Source organism: Pezoporus wallicus, unplaced genomic scaffold (assembly GCF_028554395.1).
Source record: "Pezoporus wallicus isolate ANWC-B61680 ecotype Strahan unplaced genomic scaffold, APGP_CSIRO_Pwel_v1 contig_6714, whole genome shotgun sequence".
Lineage (NCBI taxonomy): Eukaryota > Metazoa > Chordata > Aves > Psittaciformes > Psittacidae > Pezoporus > Pezoporus wallicus.
Genome location: NW_026637486.1, coordinates 2,753,541 through 2,772,478, shown reverse-complemented (window position 1 = coordinate 2,772,478; position 18,938 = coordinate 2,753,541). Strand labels below are relative to the sequence as shown.

General features: G+C 50.1%; 1 protein-coding gene across 2 annotated transcripts in view; it reads left to right on the top strand.

Annotated features, from left to right (window-relative positions):
* The window catches only part of SPTBN1 (spectrin beta, non-erythrocytic 1), a 94,193-nt gene that overhangs the window by 33,828 nt on the left and 41,427 nt on the right, over positions 1–18,938 (top strand). For both annotated transcript variants that reach the window (XM_057405853.1, XM_057405854.1), the window contains exons 2-10: positions 6,920–7,071; positions 11,575–11,748; positions 12,817–12,908; positions 13,758–13,838; positions 14,575–14,690; positions 15,654–15,766; positions 16,376–16,563; positions 17,549–17,666; positions 18,639–18,797. In XM_057405853.1, the coding sequence (XP_057261836.1) occupies positions 6,920–7,071; positions 11,575–11,748; positions 12,817–12,908; positions 13,758–13,838; positions 14,575–14,690; positions 15,654–15,766; positions 16,376–16,563; positions 17,549–17,666; positions 18,639–18,797 (1,193 nt within the window). The remainder of the gene's footprint in view (positions 1–6,919; positions 7,072–11,574; positions 11,749–12,816; positions 12,909–13,757; positions 13,839–14,574; positions 14,691–15,653; positions 15,767–16,375; positions 16,564–17,548; positions 17,667–18,638; positions 18,798–18,938) is intronic.

The window sequence follows — 18,938 nt, the reverse complement described above, 5'->3', positions numbered from 1 at the left end:
ACTTCCAGCATGGAAATCAAACTAAGATGTGAACCTGCAGGAGCCAGCATTTGGAGTTAGGGATTAAACCTCAGCCTTAATTTGTCTTGAGGTATTGCAGGATTCTGGGTGGGAGCGTTGATCTGCTGGAGGCAGGAAGCTCTGCAGAGGGAACTGGACAGGCTGGATCCATGGGGCTGTGGCAAATTGCATGGGGTTCAATCAGGCTGAGTGCTGGGTCCTGCACTTGGGCCACAACAACCCCCTGCAATGCTCCAGGCTGGAAGCTGCTTATGAACAGGACCTGGGGGTGCTGAGTGATGGAGCTGAACATGAGCAGCTTGCGCTCAGGCAGCCAGGAAGCCCCCAGCATCCTGGCCTGGATCAGCACCAGTGCGGCAGCAGGGCCAGGGCAGGGATTGTGCCCCTGTGCTGGGCACTGGTGAGGCTGCACCTCGAATCCTGTGCAGTTCTGGAACCCTCACTACAAGAGAGACATTGAGGGGCTGGAGTGGGGACAGAGAAGGACAGAGGAGCAGAAACAAGGCCTGGAGCACAGGGGTGATGGGGAAGGGCTGAGGGACCTGGGGGGTTCAGTGTGGAGAAGAGAAGGCTCAGGGGGGACCTGATGGCTCCCTACAAGTGCCTGACAGGAGGATGGAGCCAGGAGGGGCTGGGCTCTGCTCCCAAGGAACAAGGGATGGGACAAGAGGAAACGGCCTCAAGCTGCACCAGGGCACGTTTAGATGGAGCTGAGGAACAATTCCTGCCCCAGAGGGTGCTCAGGCATTGGAACAGGCTGCCCAGGGCAGGGCTGCAGTCATCGTCCCTGCAAGGGTTCACAGCCCGTGGAGACGAGGCCTCAGTGCCATGGGTTAGTGGTGGCCTTGGCAGTGCTGGGCAGGGGTTGGATTAGATGAGCTTGAAGGGCTTTTCCAGCCTGGTTGATTCTGTGATCCACAAACACTGCTGATGCACCCAGTGAGCTGCTCACAGCCAGGCTGGGTAGGGAGGATTTCCGTGCTCTGATGCCGGGCTGCCCCACATGCTGTGCACGCACCCAGCACCAATCTCAGCCGCTCAGTGCTCTGATCCCTCCACTTCCCCAGCAGCCTCCCAGCTCCTTTGGGAGCAGCCCCTTTGCTGCTGATCCGACGGGCGCAGAGGCAGGAGCTGCTGCACGCTGGAAGTCGTTTTACCTGCGCCAAACCTTCCATTGCCGTCCCGTTTGAGAGGGAGTCAAGGTCACTTGTTGCGAATGCGGTTTGACCGGTATGAAGGGAGCAGGCTGGCTCCAGGCTCTGTTTAGAAAGCAGGCAGCTGCCCAGGTAACCTTTGTCACAGCAGCCGTTAGTGCTGCGGTCACAAGGAGACTTTCCTGCTCTAGCGGAAGGTGTCCCTGCCCGTGGCACGGGGTGGGGGGAACTGGATGAGCTTTAAGGTCCCTTCCAACCAAGCTGGGAGCAGCTCCTGTGTGAAGATAGGCTGAGAAAGTTGGGGCTGTTCAGCCTGGAGAAGAAAAGCTGCGTGGAGACCTCAGAGCAGCTTCCAGTGTCTGAAGGGGGCTATAGGGATGCTGGGGAGGGACTCTTCATTAGGGACTGTAGTGACAGGACAAGGGGTAACGGGTTCAAACTTAAACAGGGGAGGTTTAGATTGGATCTAAGGAGGAAATTCTTTCCTGTGAGGGTGGTGAGGCACTGGAATGGGTTGCCCAGGGAGGTTGTGAATGCTCCATCCCTGGTGGTGTTCAAGGCCAGGTTGGACAGAGCCTTGGGTGCCATGGTTTAGTGTGAGGTGTCCCTGCCCATGGTGGGGGGTTTGGGACTGGATGATCTGAAGGTCCTTTCCAACCCTAACTTTTCTATGATTCTACATGGGATAGCAAAGGAGTCAAGGGGACCCATGTGTCTCTTACCCAGCTCCTGCAGCGTGCATTCCCAGGGCCAATCCACTGTTACACTGTCCCAGCCAGTATAGCTGAGATGGGACAGGGAGGATGGTGTGTGTCACCCCTTCCTTCTGCCCCACACTGGGGACGCAGCCACTGACCCTCCTGTCTCTCAGGAAGTCACCTACACTTAGGCCAGGTTATTTTCTCATCACCCCGGAGGAAGAAGCGCCTCTCCCCAGGCAGACGAGGGGCTCGATGCCTGCCGGTGCCCCCATCCACCCCTGCTTTGTGCTCATTCAGAGCACAAGCTCCCGTTTATTTACCGCACTGCTAAACAAAGGCTCCGTGATGTCCCGCAATCACAGCGCTGCAGTTTCCAAGGCTCCCCGTGCCGGGGCTACTGGCGGGGGGGGTTTCCGCAGAAAGGAAATTTCCTTCCCAGTGTTGCCTCAAGATAAGTTGGATTCTCCATTATCGATCCCGCCGGCAGCGCAGCTTCCGTTTCCCTGCTGGGCATGTTTTGCATGGGGCGCATTTCTCTTTACCCTTGGGAAGCTGATGTTTTCACAAGCTGCAGGACGCGCCGAGCTCCGCCCTTACCCTCTGGTTTCAGTTAATCTTCACCATCTAAACCTGGGCTTTTGAGAGGAGGAAGGACGTTTGTCAGAACGATCGCATGAGATCCAGAAATAGCGCTCTGGGGCCTGTCGCTGATGTTAAATCCCTGGTGTCATCGCTCATGGAGGCACCTGGCCCTCAGACTGTGGGTTTTTACACAGCGCTGCATGTGAAAGAGTCACGGTTGTGTTCTGTGCCCAGCCAAATGTGTCTTCTGAAACATAGAATCATAGAATAGAGTTGGAAAGGACCTAAAGATCATCCAGTTCCAACCCTCCTGCCATGGGCAAGAACACCTCCCACTAAACCATGGCACCCAAGGCTCTGACCAGCCTGGCCTTGAACACCGCCAGGGATGGAGCATTCACAACCTCCCTGGGCAACCCATTCCAGTGCCTCACCAACCTCACAGGAAAGAATTTCCTCCTTAGATCCAATCTAAACTTCCCCTGTTTAAGTTTTGTTCAGTTTGAACCCGTTACCCCTTGTCCTATCACTCCAGTCCCTAATGAAGAGTCCCTCCCCACCATCCCTATAGGTCCCCTTCAGATACTGGAAGCTGCTCTGAGGTCTCCACGCAGCTTCTCTTCTCCAGGCTGAACAGCCCCAACTTTCTCAGCCTGTCTCCATACAGGAGGTGCTCCAGCCCCTGAGCATCCTCGTGGCCTCCTCTGGACTTGTTCCAACAGTTCCATGTTGAGGACACCAGAACTGCACACAATGCTCCAGGTGAGGTATCAAGAGAGCAAAAGTTCATTGGTTTTAATTCTGTGCTTGTTTTAACCTGAAACCCCAGAGCTTGAAAAATAGAGTTTATCAGTTTGAAAGGGCTGATAAAAGCGTTGCAAAAACCTGCAGTTGTTGTGAAACACCGTGTAGAAATGCTCAGGGGAGGTTTTAACATGCGCAGTTCCCGTCACACCGCTTTCCAGGTGGGCTTGGTTTGTGTTCCCACGCTGTGGGAGCAACACAGGAGTGAAGCGAGGTGGGGATAGGAAAGGCTGTGCCTTACGCGAGACCCCCTGGAGCACTGCATCCAGCTCTGGGTCATGGAGCTGATGGAGCGAGGCCAGGGGAGGCCATGGAGCTGCTGCGAGGGCTGGAGCAGCTCTGCTCTGGAGCCAGGCTGAGAGAGCTGGGCTGGGGCAGCCTGGAGAAGAGAAGGCTCCTGAAGGGGAGACCTGAGAGCAGCTCCAGTGCCTGAAGGGGCTGCAGGAAAGCTGGAGAGGGGCTTGGGACAAGGGATGCAGGGACAGGCCAAGGGGAATGGCTTGAACCTGCCCGAGGGGAGACTGAGCTGAGCTCTTAGGCAGAAGCTCTTCCCTGTGAGGGTGCTGAGGCGCTGGCACAGGGTGCCCAGAGAAGCTGTGGCTGCCCCATCCCTGGCAGTGCTCAAGGGCAGGTTGGACACAGGGGCTTGGAGCAAGCTGCTCTGGTGGAAGGGGTCCCTGCCCGTGGCAGGGCTTGGAGCCGGAGGAGCTTTAAGGTCCCTTCAACCCAAACCACGTTGGGGTTCTCCCTTCTGTTGTGCCTGTCCCCAGTAGTGTCAGTGGGGGATCAGAGCTGCTTTTGCCCCATCAAGTGCATGATCCAGGGCCCTTCCTGGGTGAGTGAAACCACGGCAGCTGTGCTCTGAGATTCTCCTGCTGTGTTTCCGTGGTGTGTGAGCAGGGTGAGGCGGGTGCTGCAGAGGATGGGTGGGGATCAGGTGAGAGGAGCAAAGACGAGAGCGGAGGCAGAAAAACCACCCCGAGCCCTTCAACCTCTGCTGTAAACAGGAAATCAAGGGCCACAGAGAGCGAGAGGGGAGGAAAGGGGAGGCAGGAGGGGAGAGGCAGCACCTGCTCTTGAATCAGGCTGAAGAAAACACGTGTGACAGCACCTAGCATCAGGCACCGGAGCACTGAGAGCCTCCAGCCGGATGGGAGATGGTCCCTGGTAATTCAGGGTGCGTAAGGATGCTGAGGCAGCCCAGAAGAGGAGGAGTCACTGGGACTCTGTCAGGGTTCATTCCCTGGATCCCACTGCTTTAAGAACACACTTTTACATGTTCTTTTAGGGCCTCTCTAGGGCAGCCTTTTTGGGTAGGTGCCCCTGGGCTGTCAGAAGGACCCATTTCCCCCCTCCTGAAAGGGCTGCCTGGGGTGATCCCTGTTGACATCCTTTGACCAGCTTGATCCTGCGCTGGTGCTGGTTACCACAACGGCACCAAAGTTTTCGCACCCTGGCTTGGCACCTCGCTGTACTTCCCCCATCGCCTCTTCAGTCTGTTCAGAATTAGGCCCTAACCCTTCATCTTCGTTCACTAAAACCACGTGGATGTGCTTTCCCCACCCATTGCTCTCATTGTGAGCCCAGGCTGGGAGGGCTGTTGATAACCCCAACTTCTGACCAAAGGCTGTTTAATGGGTGGCTTCGGGATGGTATTTGGTAGCTTTTCTGTTTAACAAAACATTCTCTATTTCCAACTCTATTTTTGGGATCCCGTACATCCACATTTCTCTTTGGAATGAGGGTAACCACAGGGATCCCTGAATGTTGTGCCTCTGTATAGAGACCACAGCGATTAAACAAGCAAACTTGCTGAGCTGTTTTGGGTCTAGTTCAAGCTGCTGAAGGGAGATGTGGTAGTTGCTGTTGGAATTCTCTTTGAAAAGCACCAACTGTTGCAAAGTTTTCCTTCTGCGACTCATTTCAAGGCAATATTTTAACTAAAAAGCATGGATTACTAGACAGGCAGAGGCTGCATTCCCAGGAACTTGCTATAAATAGTGCAGAAGATACATATTTAAGGTTAGTAGGCTATATTTAAATCATTCCTTGGATGGACAACTATTACTACGAGTCAGATGCGTTGGGTTTTCTCTTCTTGGACCTAAGATAGAACAAGCTGTGTTGTTGCACCACTGGTATGAATTGCAGCATGGGTCTGAGATGCTGCAGCTCTCGAGTGCAGAGATAATGCTTGTGGTTCTGGTGTTGCCGTGGTGCAACAAGCTTTGGGCTTTGCGACCAGCTGCGTGCTCTGCTCACACAGTGCTGCCTGTTCTTTATGACTGTCATTCTTCTATTATTCCCTTGTGGTTATTGCTGACTTCCTGCTCGCTTCCTATGTCACAGCGATCCCCTGCTTCAGAGGGAGGGCCAGCAGGAGTACCGCAAACTGCCAGCTCGTGGAAGCACATCTCTTTTATCACCAACCCTCCCTTTTATCTCTTTCCAAGCCTCACTCATGCGTTTCACACCTTGTCGGTCCGTAAAAGCTGTTACAAACGGGGCAGCTTCAGCGCTTTGGGTTTGGTTGCGTCTTAGCACATGGGTAGCAAGAGTGTGTTCAGAAGTGCATGGGAGGAACTGAAATCGTAGGGTGGGGTTTGTGCAATTGGGCAAACTGCCACTGACTGCTGGCGTGCTCTTCCTCCTCCTCACCCCCCTCCTACTGCCTGATTTCTTACTGTCTCCTTTGCTTGTTTCTCAACCTTCTGTCCTCTCCAGCCTCAGCTTCTTTTCCGTTCCTAGCCCGCGTTTGAGTCAGTCCAAGTGTGAGCACCTGGTATTAACGCCTTTGGTCTGCAGCAGTTCCCAGCTCAGTGAAATGACTTTTGCTAACACAGCAAGGCCCCGTCGCAAGCCCTTGGCTGAAGAATTTAACCACACAGATGTATACTTTCTGCCTGAGAGATCATGGCTTGGCAGATCACTGCATAGAGGGTTCTGAACTGATGTGGACCTTAGTGGGGCTGTGCATTGGTAGAGCTCTTGTAGCCAGCGTTTTCATGTATAAACAGGTGTGAAAGACTGGGAAGGTGGAAAGAACCCATTTGTCTATGGCTTTAAATAATGCAGCTCTACTCAAAACATGCAGTTATGGAGAAGTTCATGTTGACATAGCGTAAATACAGTTACCAATGCTGAACCTGCACAGAAGTATTGGAGTAAGGGGGAAAAGTAGATGGGAAGCTTTGCTGTCTGCACTCTTTTGGGTCTGTCTTAATCCGAGATGACTTCTGGTGACTTCAGGGGACCTGCTGTGGGTTTGTGTGTGTACCCAAGAGCAGAAGTCGGGCTGTGCTTCCAGCGGTGGAAGACAACACCTGATGAATTCCTGGACAGTTTGCTTGGTCTTAACAGGCTTTTACAGTGTAGCTCTACGACAGACCTCCTTACACGTAGAGAAAGCTGCTTACCCGAGCAGCAAGTCAGTCTGCAAGCTGCCCTTGAGATGCGTTCCACAGAACTCCCACTGACACTAGAAAATGTCATGAAATGGGAAGGAAGGTGGAATTTCAGTGAGAAGTTCCAATTACTTCAATGTTTGTGCTCGGACAAGCCATAGCTTTCATATAAGCCATGTCTGAGCATCACGTTTTCACCTAGGTACCTGAAGTGTGCTTCGTTTTGAGTGACTCTGTATTGTTTTCCCACCAGATGAACGGGAGGCAGTTCAGAAGAAGACTTTCACGAAGTGGGTTAACTCCCACCTGGCCCGTGTGTCATGCAGGATTACGGATCTGTACACCGACCTTCGGGATGGAAGGATGCTCATCAAGCTGCTGGAAGTGCTCTCGGGGGAGAGACTTGTAAGTGTTCACTCATGTTCGCTGTGGGGTTTTGCTCTGGTTTTGGGTGGGTTTTTGGTGAAGCCTTGGCTCAACTGAACCGCAGCAAAACTGAGTATTGAGGGTTCAAAAGAAGTCCATTGGATCCAGACACCATTAAAGCATCACCCTATTGGTTTCAGTGGGAATCAAAGGAATCGTAGACTCACAGAGTGGTTTGGGTTGAAGGGACCTGAAAGCTCCTCCAGCTCCAAGCCCTGCCACGGGCAGGAACACCTTCCACTAGAGCAGCTTGAGCACTGCCTTGAGCACTGCCAGGGAAGAAAGGAACCTTTGGAGGAGTTCTCCTTGTGGTGTTGCACCTGACTGCCCAGCAGTGCTCCTGGGTTACTCATTTTGCTAGGATAGGTAAGGCTTGGTTAGGGGACTGTCTGAACTGAATTTAAATGGTTCAGATGCTATCTTTGGGTATGCTGAGAGAGCCCCGATACCTGCACAAGGGGGTGATGAGTAAGAAAATGCCTGTAGTGAAAGATGCTGATGCATGACAGGAAACCTGGGTGTCAAGAGAAAAACTGAGTATCAGGGAACAGGTACCAGCTGTTCCTGCAGTTCCTTAAATGATGGCTCTGCTCTTAGCTGCCTAATTTACAGCAATCTTTTCAAAGACAGACGGGTCTTTAGCTAAGACCCAAGGCTACATGAGGATGCGACAGTGTAATCGCTTGTCATCAAGCCTTCCTATTAATGGGAGCTCCATGGCTTAAGACTCTGGTTAATGAATTGAACATATGGGCCACAGCATGTGTGTATACAGTGAGGCAAGAGAGGAAGCTTTCTGAATGCATCTGGGAAGGTAAGGAAGCTCTGACGTGTGTAGAAAGAAGTCCCCTGTGTTCCTGAAGGCATCTGTGGATGGAGGTGTCTAACCACAGTGTTTGCCAGCTCCAGTTTGCTCGAAACCTGTTTCTCTGCCAAATCCTTTGTTTCAGTGAGGTGTCAGGTTTGAGCTGTTCGCTGCAGGTGGCTGGTGTTATTCATACAGGTATATTACATATATTCACACAGTGACAGGTAATGGGTTCAGTCTTAAACAGGGGACATTTAGGTTGGGCATAAGGCAGAAGCTCTTCCCTGTGAGGGTGCTGAGGCGCTGGCACAGGGTGCCCAGGGAAGCTGTGGCTGCCCCATCCCTGGCAGTGCTCAAGGCCAGGTTGGACACAGGGGCTTGGAGCAAGCTGCTCAAGTGGAAGGGGTCCCTGCCCGTGGCAGGGCTTGGAGCTGGAGGAGCTTTCAGGTCCCTTCCAACCCAAACCAGGCTGGGATTCTATGAATAAGCAAGACCAACGTGCCCCATTAGTGGCATGTTTGCTGTCTGAATCCTCAACCTCTGTTTGAATCCCCCCATCTGCCCGCCAAGGCTGGGCTTTCAGTGTCAGCCCGGCAGTCCCATGACTCTCTGTGTTTCAGTGACATCTTTCTCCCCAGGATCTGAACATGCAAACAGGGCTTACGCAGCCCTTGGGGTGGGGAGAATGCTGGGTCTTGCATCATGGTTTGGGTATGGGGCTGGCAGCTGCCTGCGCCGCCACAAATTCCTCCTGTAGCTTCCTTATCTGAGGATGGAGGACAGCAGTCTCTGTTTGAACAGTGCATTCCACCACACCTTCCTCTGCAAACACACCGCAGATAACGCAACGCACTAAACCTGCAGACTATTACACACAGCAGAACTATTCCAGGAGGACTGGCACGTAGCATCCACTTGCTGGTGTTCTCCAGCCCTTTGGAATTTAGTTTAGCTGGTACTGGTGAGGCTCTGACATCTCCTTCACCCAAGCAGAGCTCGAAAGGCAGGCTCTTGTACAGAATCAAGACACGGAACATCAAATGGTTAGCAAGCAACAAACAAACGCAGGAAGCAGCCTGGATAACTGTTTTAATATGGTGTGCTCACTGCTGCAGCAGAACAAACAGGAATTGTTTTCTCTCTTTTGAAACTGGGAATCAGAGTGAAGCTGGAGCCATATTCCTGTGGAGCAGAGTCTGGGATCTGGGCTAGGAACCAGGCAGCAGGGCTGCTCTTTGCCCTTTGCAAGACCTCCGGCCTCATTTGCACAAGCCCTGCGCTTCTCAAAGGCTGGTGTGGTTTTTGGGGATGAAAACCCAGAACCTTTGAAAACCTGCTGGAGAAACCCAGAAGGAGAGCACCCAGCAGGGGCAACATCTGCATCTCCCTGTCTTTGCTCAGCTTGAGTCCCAATCCAAGCCTTTCGGCCAGACCTTGCTACACAGAGTTCCCTGCACAGCAGAGTGTTTGCAAGGAAACGGATAGCATGGGGAGGTCTCTCTGAGCAAAGTGGGAAAGGATCCAGCCAGGATGCAAAGTCAGTCGTGATTTTGTTTGCACAAGTTGTTACCCAGCTTGTCCCAGACAGCTCAGAACTGTTTCCAGCAGATTAATAAGCCTTTAGCTCAGTTTCTTCCATAGCTAAATAAAGGATTAGTGAATTCCTAACAATTCCTGGGTGCTCCAAGGTCGAACGGTCCGAGCCCATTCTCTGCAGTGAGTTTTCTGTTGGAAAAGGGAAGATTTTTGATGTAAGACGATTTTTCCTCTGGTTGATGCCGGGATCTGTGTTAGCCCAGTAAATGTGAGGGTTTACTCATTGTGAGGCTGTGCAGGACAGCGTGGCAGGCACAGCCACACCTTGCGTGCTGCGGGTGCTCCTTCCTCATTTTGCTGCAAGGCAGTGGGTTAAACTGGGCGGGGGGACACGACACAGAAATGGAACCTTTGGTCTTCTTGGGGTCCCTCACATTGTTTTGGCCAGGTCATAGAATCCCAGCCTGGTTTGGGTTGGAAGGGATCTTAAAGCTCTTCCAGCTCCAGCCCCTGCCACGGGCAGGGACACCTTCCACTAGAGCAGCTTGCTCCAAGCCCCTGTGTCCAACCTGGCCTTGAACACTGCCAGGGATGGGTCCCTGCCCATAGTGATGGATCTCCAGTTGGTTTTGGCCAAACACATAACCTCACTCCTCCTCCCGCTCACACCATGGCTCCTCACCCTGCATGATGGGGACATGGAATCTGTGCCTCTCCAGAGGGACTTTTAGACCCCAAAGCAGTGGCAGGCTCCTGGGAACTCTTGCCCTTGCTGGGAGTTGCAGGTTGACTTTGTCTGCATCATGACCCAGCCGTGGGAGGAGAACTGAGCTACCCGAACGCTGAAGTGAAACCGATGACCTCTGGGGTTTGTGTCCTGAGGGCATCCTTCTGGCAAGCGTCTCATAGAATCATAGAACAGTTAGGCTGGAAAGGACCTTAAGATCATCCAGTTCCAACCCCCCTGCCATGGGCGGGGACACCTCACACTAAACCAGCTCACCCAAGGCTCTGTCCAACCTGGCCCTGTTTAAGTTTGAACCCGTTACCCCTTGTCCTATCACAGCACCCTTCCACAGGCTGCTGTTTGCAGGGACCATGACACGGCTCTGGCTGAACCCTTCCCCTTGGACCCAGTCAGGATTTCCATGGGCAGTTGATTGCATTCACTGCAGGAAGCAAGGAAGTTAGGTCAGGTGGCTGCGTACCTCTGGGGAGGTCTGAGCACTGAACAGGCTGTTCAGCTGCAATCCTTGTCTGCAGAGCAAAGTGCCTTCAACTTCGTGTGGGTTTACAGCAGACTCTGTAATATATATATATATTCTCTATATAATGTATATGAACATATATTCATGGCTTTTTACACTGGACCTTCATAAAGCTGTGCTCTGTTGCTGTGGCTGATTTATTATTATGGTTTTTACTTTCTTTTCCTATGAAGAAGGAAATAGGAAGTTAAAATGCCTTGGAATAAATCTCTGCTATTTTCACACGATTTATCCCACTTCAGCTGACAAAAACCCGGTGCCATTTGTTTGGTGAGGAGGTTTTTACAGCCCAGATCTGAGCTGCCTTTTTGACAAGTGCATGTCTGCATTTGCAGATACTCTGGAGCATTCATTACCAATTCCCTTTGCTGCCTGCCTCCACCGGTTATCAGTTTGTTTCATATCTCTATCTTGCAGAATCTCTTCAAGTGTGGGAGAACTTGTACCGGAGGCAAAAAAGCATCTTGGGAAACTATAGCAGGTGTGGCATCATGAGCCTTACAAAATCATTTCTCTTCCTGCTAGGGAATGAATGCACTAGAGAGGAAAACTGGAGGAAGCAAGCAGGGAAAGCCCTTTGAAAGGCAAATGGAATGGGCTCCTGGTGTGTGCGGCTCAGGTCTGGGATACTGGCATTTCCCTCATGGGTTTGACATGTGCTGCCGTTATCCTTGTGTGAGTGCATCATAAGATGCAAGGAGTGGTTTTGTCCATTGAATTTGAAGAACGGATGCACGTGGCATTGCTGGCTGGGAGAGGATAGGTGATAATGGTGACCCACCTGCCTGCACTCAAGCGTTATCAAGCACTTTTGGGTTTTCCCTTCCACCTACATTAATGCATACTTTTCTTCTTCCTTTTACCTTCTAGCCTAAACCAACTAAAGGAAGGATGCGCATCCATTGCCTGGAGAATGTTGATAAAGCCCTCCAGTTCCTGAAAGAGCAAAGAGTGCACTTAGAAAACATGGGATCCCATGATATTGTGGATGGGAATCACAGGCTGACGCTTGGCCTTATTTGGACTATTATCCTGAGATTCCAGGTAAATGCCATAGAGTCATAGGATGGTTTGGGTTGGAAAGAACCTCAAGATCATCCAGTTCCTACCCCCTGCCATGGGCAGGGACACCTTCCACCAGGCCAGGTTGTTCCAAGCCCCATCCAACCTGGCCTTGAACACTGCCAGGGATGAAGTGTATGTATGCATACACAGATGGACACACATTTGGGCTTTCCATGGTTGGTTGTAATGTGTTTTGTTGGGCTTTTGAAGAGCAGAGTGCTCCCAGGCCCTTCACAGCTATCACCTAAATCTAATCCTTAGGATTAAGTTAGTCTTCATGATGCTGCCAGTCTGCTGTAGCATCCAATGGGAGCTTCCTGTGTGGAGTCATATAAGTTTACTTTGAAATTACTCATCAATAGGAACCTCTCATAGACCTCTACGCTCTTGTGGACCTCGGAGGCAGTAAATATCATAGCAATAAATACCTAATAACTGTAACAGTCTGTTAAAGTTGGTGTGGCTCAATGTCTTCCTAACGTGAAAGTGTCTGCCTATCTTCCTGTGGCACTTCACTGAAGCTACAGTGTTCTTTTTACAAAGCAGTGAACTGTATCCATAAAATGAGATCTATTGGTCCACATGAAGTAAAAAGTGGTTTCCTTTTCCTCCCTCTATTTTTAACCCTTTTCCTCTCTTTAAAAGCTGGAGGACAGCCTACAATGTGGACTAGCAAATTGTGATGCTGCTGACACTGGTAGCTGTTATACTCCCCTCTCCCACAGGAAACACCTCGCAGGGTGAACCCATAGTGCTGGACAGGGCAGGGTTTGCCTTGACAGCTGGAAATCACTTTGCTTCATGAAGGTTAAACTGGTCTGTCAGTGGAATAACCTAAACAAAGAGTAATCCCCAGTAAAATAAGGGCAGCAGAAGCTTTTTGATCTGAATGCTCTTAAATGAGGAAGAGCATTCACCTTCTTCCCCCTGCCTGTCGTCATAGCTTTCCTTTGGTGCTTGTATTCTGCTATAATTCCTTTCACCTTTTCAAAACAGGCCAGCTGTGTTTTCACAGAGAAATACATAAAACCTCTGTGTTCATTTCAGATCCAAGATATCAGTGTTGAGACTGAGGACAACAAGGAGAAGAAGTCTGCTAAAGATGCTCTGCTTTTGTGGTGCCAGATGAAGACAGCCGGGTGAGTGGGGATTCAGGGATTCTCTCTGAAGCTCTTAGAGCGCTCTGAGAGTTCACTGAAATCATTTCATGTATCTGTGATGAAGTGGAGCCATCCAAGAGAAGCGAATTGAGGCTTACAAGTCAGAAAACTCTGAAGTTATTGTATTAATGCTGTGGGATGAACGTATCAGGCTGATAGCCATAGAATCATAGAACCCCAGCCTGGTGTGGATTGGAAGGGATCTTAAAGCTCATCCGGTTCCAACCCCCTTCCACGGGCAGGGACCCCTTCCACTAAAGCATAATCCATGAAGATATAGTAACATGCTGACTCTTTTTCACCCTATTCTGAAGAAATAATGATGCTTCAGATGTTTGCCACCAACTTTTCCCTCCTTCCATGTCTATGGAAATATTTCCAAAGTGTCTTTCTCTGACAGCAACTTTCTTGCATTATTAAATCTCCATTTGTAGACATTCAGTGTGTTTCCCCAGGAAACTTAATGTCCCTGTAATGACTTGGGGCACTTCAGCATTATTCTAGACTTGCAGGGATTTGAAACCTCACAGCTGGGGCAGCAAGTTATAAAGTAATAGCTTCAAGTGATCGCTTGGAAGGACATGCAGAGCTTTTGTCTGGAATGCATTGCAGCTCTGGGGGGGTTACAAGAGCAGATGAGGTACACTTACCTCTAGTCAGCCTCTGATGAGAGGACAGTCATGATGATAGATCGTCCATCATGAGATGCTGATATCCCACCCTTGGGTTTACAATAAAGGTGCCATTCCTTATTGTATGTAAGAAATCAGCTTTTAATGACAGAGGATGCTGTACTAATAGTGCTCTCCTTGCTTTTTGTCCCATCAGTTACCCCAACGTCAACATTCACAACTTCACAACGAGCTGGAGGGATGGGATGGCTTTCAACGCACTAATACACAAGCACAGGTACGTGTGGGTAAATGTCTTTCTGGGGTTTGAAAGCCTGGACTGCTGCCGTGTGCATGGGGGTTTGCAGTTACTTTGCAGCTTGGTTTGGAAGTCCATGGAGAGGAGGAAGTTGAAGAATTAATGGGAGTTTTACAGCAACTTGCCTTGCTTTAGGGCTTTTACAGCTCTTGTGGTCACTGTGAGCTCGTGTGGGCAACAGCATCCCGTGTCAAAACCGGTTGTGTTTGGTTCCAAGACAATTACACCCATCATTGTTTTGGTCTGTGACTGACCAGGCTGGAAGAGAAGTTCTTGTACCTGTTGGGTAACCAGTGATGGGTCTGGTTGCCAGAGTTCAGGGTTGGGAGGGAACCACACACAACAACAGCCTGGAGGGGAAAGAAATCATAGAATCATGTGGTGCTAGACTGATGTGGCTGGGATGCTGCTCCTTGGCGAGCTCAGTGAGGTTGTTGGGGTAGCTTTCACACTTACATGGGCATAAGGAGAGACTGGGTGATCACAACTCTGTTCCTTTCTTCTCCAGGGTCACCTTCACTGTTAAGCTGTCCTGTTTCTCTCCATGGGTTAGGCTGTGCCGTGGCATGTGCTAGGTGTTACTTATCCCTTTAATACTGCTGTTGAAATACACGGGGCTACTGGGCAAGCACAAGGGCGTTTCTGAGGTTTGGAGAGCTTGGTTCATGTATCTGTTGTGCTTTGGGAAATCTGAAGAATTTTCCCTCCTGTCTAGGCCTGATCTGATTGATTTTGACAAGCTGAAGAAATCAAATGCACACTACAATCTGCAGAATGCTTTTAACCTCGCCGAGCAACACCTTGGTCTTACCAAGCTCCTGGACCCCGAGGGTAAGAATTCCTGCAGTTTCAGCTCTTTGTGGGCTCTTTTCTCCACCCCTCCTTGTTGCAGGGCACAGCTTTGTGATAGCTTTTTAGGTTCAAGAGCAGCAGGATGCCGCTGCCTGACCTGTGCAGCCAGGGAGGGAAGGAGAGAATGGAAGACGTCTCCTGCAGAAGACTGAGCACTGGCAGCAGGAGAGCCTTTAATCCTGTGTTTGTTTTGCCCTATCTGGCAAGATCACTGGTCTGGCCGTGTATACACAAAATCATCCCAGTTAGAGGCATCCTTCTGATCCACCCTGAGAAACACCTTCTGTGAGCTGGGAGGTGAACGATGTCAATTCAGCACACAGTTATCACCTCCTGACAGTGAGTTATCACAGCCTGACAGTGAGTTCCAGCCTGTGTGCATCGAAGGCTGCTCCAGTGCTAGGACAGAAAACTTTCTCATCCCAGGGCTGTGTGTTTGGGCAAGTTGCTTCTTGCTTATTTCCCAGTGCCTCTGAATTGCTGCAGGAAAGGAATTTGTTTTCCACCTGTTTCTCCCAGATTTGCCCGGACAGACAAACCCTTTGGTTTGAATTCCTCTCTCTGAATGCTGACACAGCACCGAAGTCCTCAGTTAACTCTGTTCTGTCAATGCACGCTGACGCTAGGGAGGTTTTTGGCCATGCACAAGCTGTGGCAAAGCCTGGAGCCTGACTCAAAGGCCCACAGCCCACAGCCATGCGCCGTAACCACACTAAGAGGGATAAAGCATCACTTCCTAACGGCAGAGTACAGTGCTGTGCACCACCAAGTGATCCAGACCCAGCCCAAAGCTGCCCAGCTTATTTCTGATCAGGACAGAACTCCTGGGAGCTGAACTGCCCCTGACCCCACCTCTCGTGGCTCGCCCTTGCTGCACGATTTGCTGTGTTGTTTTAACCCCTGCACCCTCAGCTGCTAAGAGGACTCCTGTTTGCGTTGCAGATATCAGTGTTGACCATCCTGATGAAAAGTCAATCATCACCTACGTGGTGACATATTACCACTACTTCTCCAAGATGAAGGCTTTAGCTGTCGAAGGAAAACGTATCGGAAAGGTTTGCAAGTTCCAATAGAAAATTATGAGGAAACAGTTGAAATAGTACTGATTTTATGTATTTTCCCCTCTTTTGGGTGTTAGGCTTTTTAAAGTCCCCTCTATGGTAGTTTTTGGCTTTGGGTTTGAGTGTGTTTTGAATGTTAAGCATCCCCATGTGACTGCGAGCAGTTAATTTGCAGCTGCCTCGTATTAGAAACCATTTGGCTGGAGTTTTCTTTTTGCTTGTTCATTTTGCATCATTGCTGCTTTTCCTTTCTCATTAACTGCTCCTCACCCTCTGGGTCCTCTTGGCTCTTCTGGAGCCCAGAGAAGTCCCTCATTTACAAACTGTGCAGTCATTCTCTGCCCTTTGGCGAGGCTGCTCTCGTCTTTGCAGCCAGCAGACTGAACATGAATCCTTTTGTAAGCCTCTGTTGCTGGGGTTCATGGGAATTCAGGGCTGGAACACACAAACCCCTCATTCCTCAGGGATCCCAGCCCCTGTGGCGCTCAGGAGCGGGCGGTCTGATTCATAAATCAAGTCTCCCAACAGAACCTTTTCTGTAGCTTGGCTTGAAATGGCAGAGGAGCACTGCCCTTGTTACTCACATTGTGCTGCTCCTGGCAGGTGCTTGACAACGCCATCGAGACAGAGAAGATGATTGAGAAATACGAATCTTTGGCTTCGGACCTCCTTGAGTGGATTGAGCAAACCATCATCATCCTCAACAATCGCAAGTTTGCCAACTCCCTGGTTGGGGTGCAGCAGCAGCTCCAGGCGTTCAACACCTACCGCACCGTGGAGAAACCACCCAAGTAATTCTCAGTCTTGGCTTACAGCACCAGTGGCCTGGTTTTGTTCAGTCAGCCGCTGATGTTGCAAAGCACCAACACATCCAAGTAACTTTAATCTCGGCTTAAGGGTTTATTTGTGCGAAGAAACCCAGCTATCGCGTTTCTTATTGGCACTCAAGCGTTGCTGCTTGGGGCCTCTTTGCTTTGTGCTGTTCAGTGGGCAGATAACCGCAGCCTGCAGGATCTCAGGGTCCTGGGAGCTCGCACGACTAAGCCTGCCTTACAGTGTGAGTGGTAGTAGCATGTTAGTGTAGCAGCATCACCAGTCGTGCTTGCTAGCAGTGTATAATTCCAATGCACTGCTATTAAAAGAGCTTACTGCTTATCCAACATCAAGAGGAAGTGTGTCTGCTTTGTAAAACATCCCTACGCTTACTAAAACTGATACAGCCAAAGCTGGGCAACTGGTTTCTGGAAAGCCTCTTTTTAGCATTCTGACATCAGATCTGTTTGTTATTTTTGTCTAATAGGAGTTCTAATGGATAATAATCACAACCCAAAGCATTACGGAGTACCCAGACATCTAAAACTGCAGGCTATTCCCTAGTGCCTATGGGCTTTGTTTATTTCCCAGGCATAAAACCAAGGGAAAACAGTGGGAAGAGTTTACTGACTGCAGTGGGCTTTAAATAAAACTTCCATTCCATGTGTTGATAGAGTCAGCTGGGACAGCACATGTAATAGAAGAGAAATAAAACGCAGTCTTCTGTCCCCCAAGGGGCTTTAAATCTAAACACAGACAAGTGGCTTCTGTGAACTTTCTGTTGCTGTGACCCAGCTGGTGCCAGGGGATGTGGGGGCTTTTTCAGTTGCTTTCACACAAGAGGAAGGTATTTATCTGAGTGCTCCATTCATAACACCAGTCATTGAAAGAAGTGCTTTGCTAAACCTGAGGAGCAGTGAAAAGCTTTATTGTAACTCGATTCTCCTGCCAAATTCTGTTTAGATTTACAGAAAAAGGGAACCTGGAAGTGCTGCTGTTTACCATCCAGAGCAAAATGAGAGCCAACAACCAGAAAGTGTACATGCCAAGGGAGGGCAAGCTCATCTCTGACATTAACAAGGTAAATGGAGCCAGCTCCTCCTGTGCAACTCAGGATGTGCTTCCTTTCAGTCTCTCTCTCAGCATACTGGGAAGAAACATATTCGCTGTCTCCAGTCTCAATATGGGGACATAAGGGGCTGTTGACCTTTTCCTATAGCTTGGACTCCCTAATCTAAACGTGGGTATCCTCAGATCTTCTGCGCTGGAAAGATGCTCAGTCACTCTAGCCAAGATCTCATGGTCCTGCCTTGCTCCTCCATGCTCCTGGCTATTAGGAATACTTGGGTTTAGGCAGTTCCACATCTGTTAAGAATTAGGGGAATCTGGGGTAGTTTGTGTTTAATTATGGGCATATTTGTTGCTTGTAAGATGATCTGAAGGGTCACTAGCTGGCTTTCAACAGGCTTCTAAGACTTCTATAATACTCATGTCACACATGTGAATAGCTTGGGGCTTTGGGTGGAAAAGGGCTTGTATGCACCAAAAGTAACCAAATTCTGCAGTTGTGGGGCTTTTTCCCTAGTGGATGTAGTAAGGAACAACAATTGTGTGTTGATTTTAGAGGTGAGAGGACACCAAGCTGTAACTCCTATTTCCTAAAGGGTGGGGGGCAGAATCTGCTTATTTAGGAGCAGCACTCAGGAGATTTTGTTCCTTTAATAAATACTCGCTCACACATTTAAGCTGGGCTTGCTCAGGCTTTGTTGGAGGCAAAACCCAGGTGAACTCAAGAAAACGTATGAGATAAACAAGTCCTCTATCCCTTGCTCAGAAAAGCAATGAATGGAGAGCTGATCTCAAGTCATACTCTTACATTAGCAAACCCCAGCCAGAGCAAACCAGGTTGGTTGGCATATACCTAAATAAGCAGTGTAGTGAAGCTTGGCTGGAGCGGCTTCAGTCCCGATTCCATGCAAAGCGGCTGGGATTTATCATATTCCGATCAGAACGTGTGTTCAGAAGGTGCGTGTTTTCCCCTTCATGTCTTCAGGCCTGGGAGAGACTGGAAAAAGCTGAACATGAAAGAGAACTGGCACTGCGGAACGAGCTCATCCGACAGGAGAAACTGGAACAGCTCGCGCGCAGATTTGATCGCAAGGCAGCTATGAGGGAGACGTGGCTGAGCGAGAACCAGCGGCTCGTCTCTCAGGTGCTGCGTTCACTGCGTGACTCACATGGTTCCCAGCAGTAATTATAGGATCCAGAGCTCGCCAAGAGGCCATGTCCTCCCCTATACCTCCTGTTTTACTCAATCTGTGTATATGTACGCGTGTGCAGATGTGTATTTAGT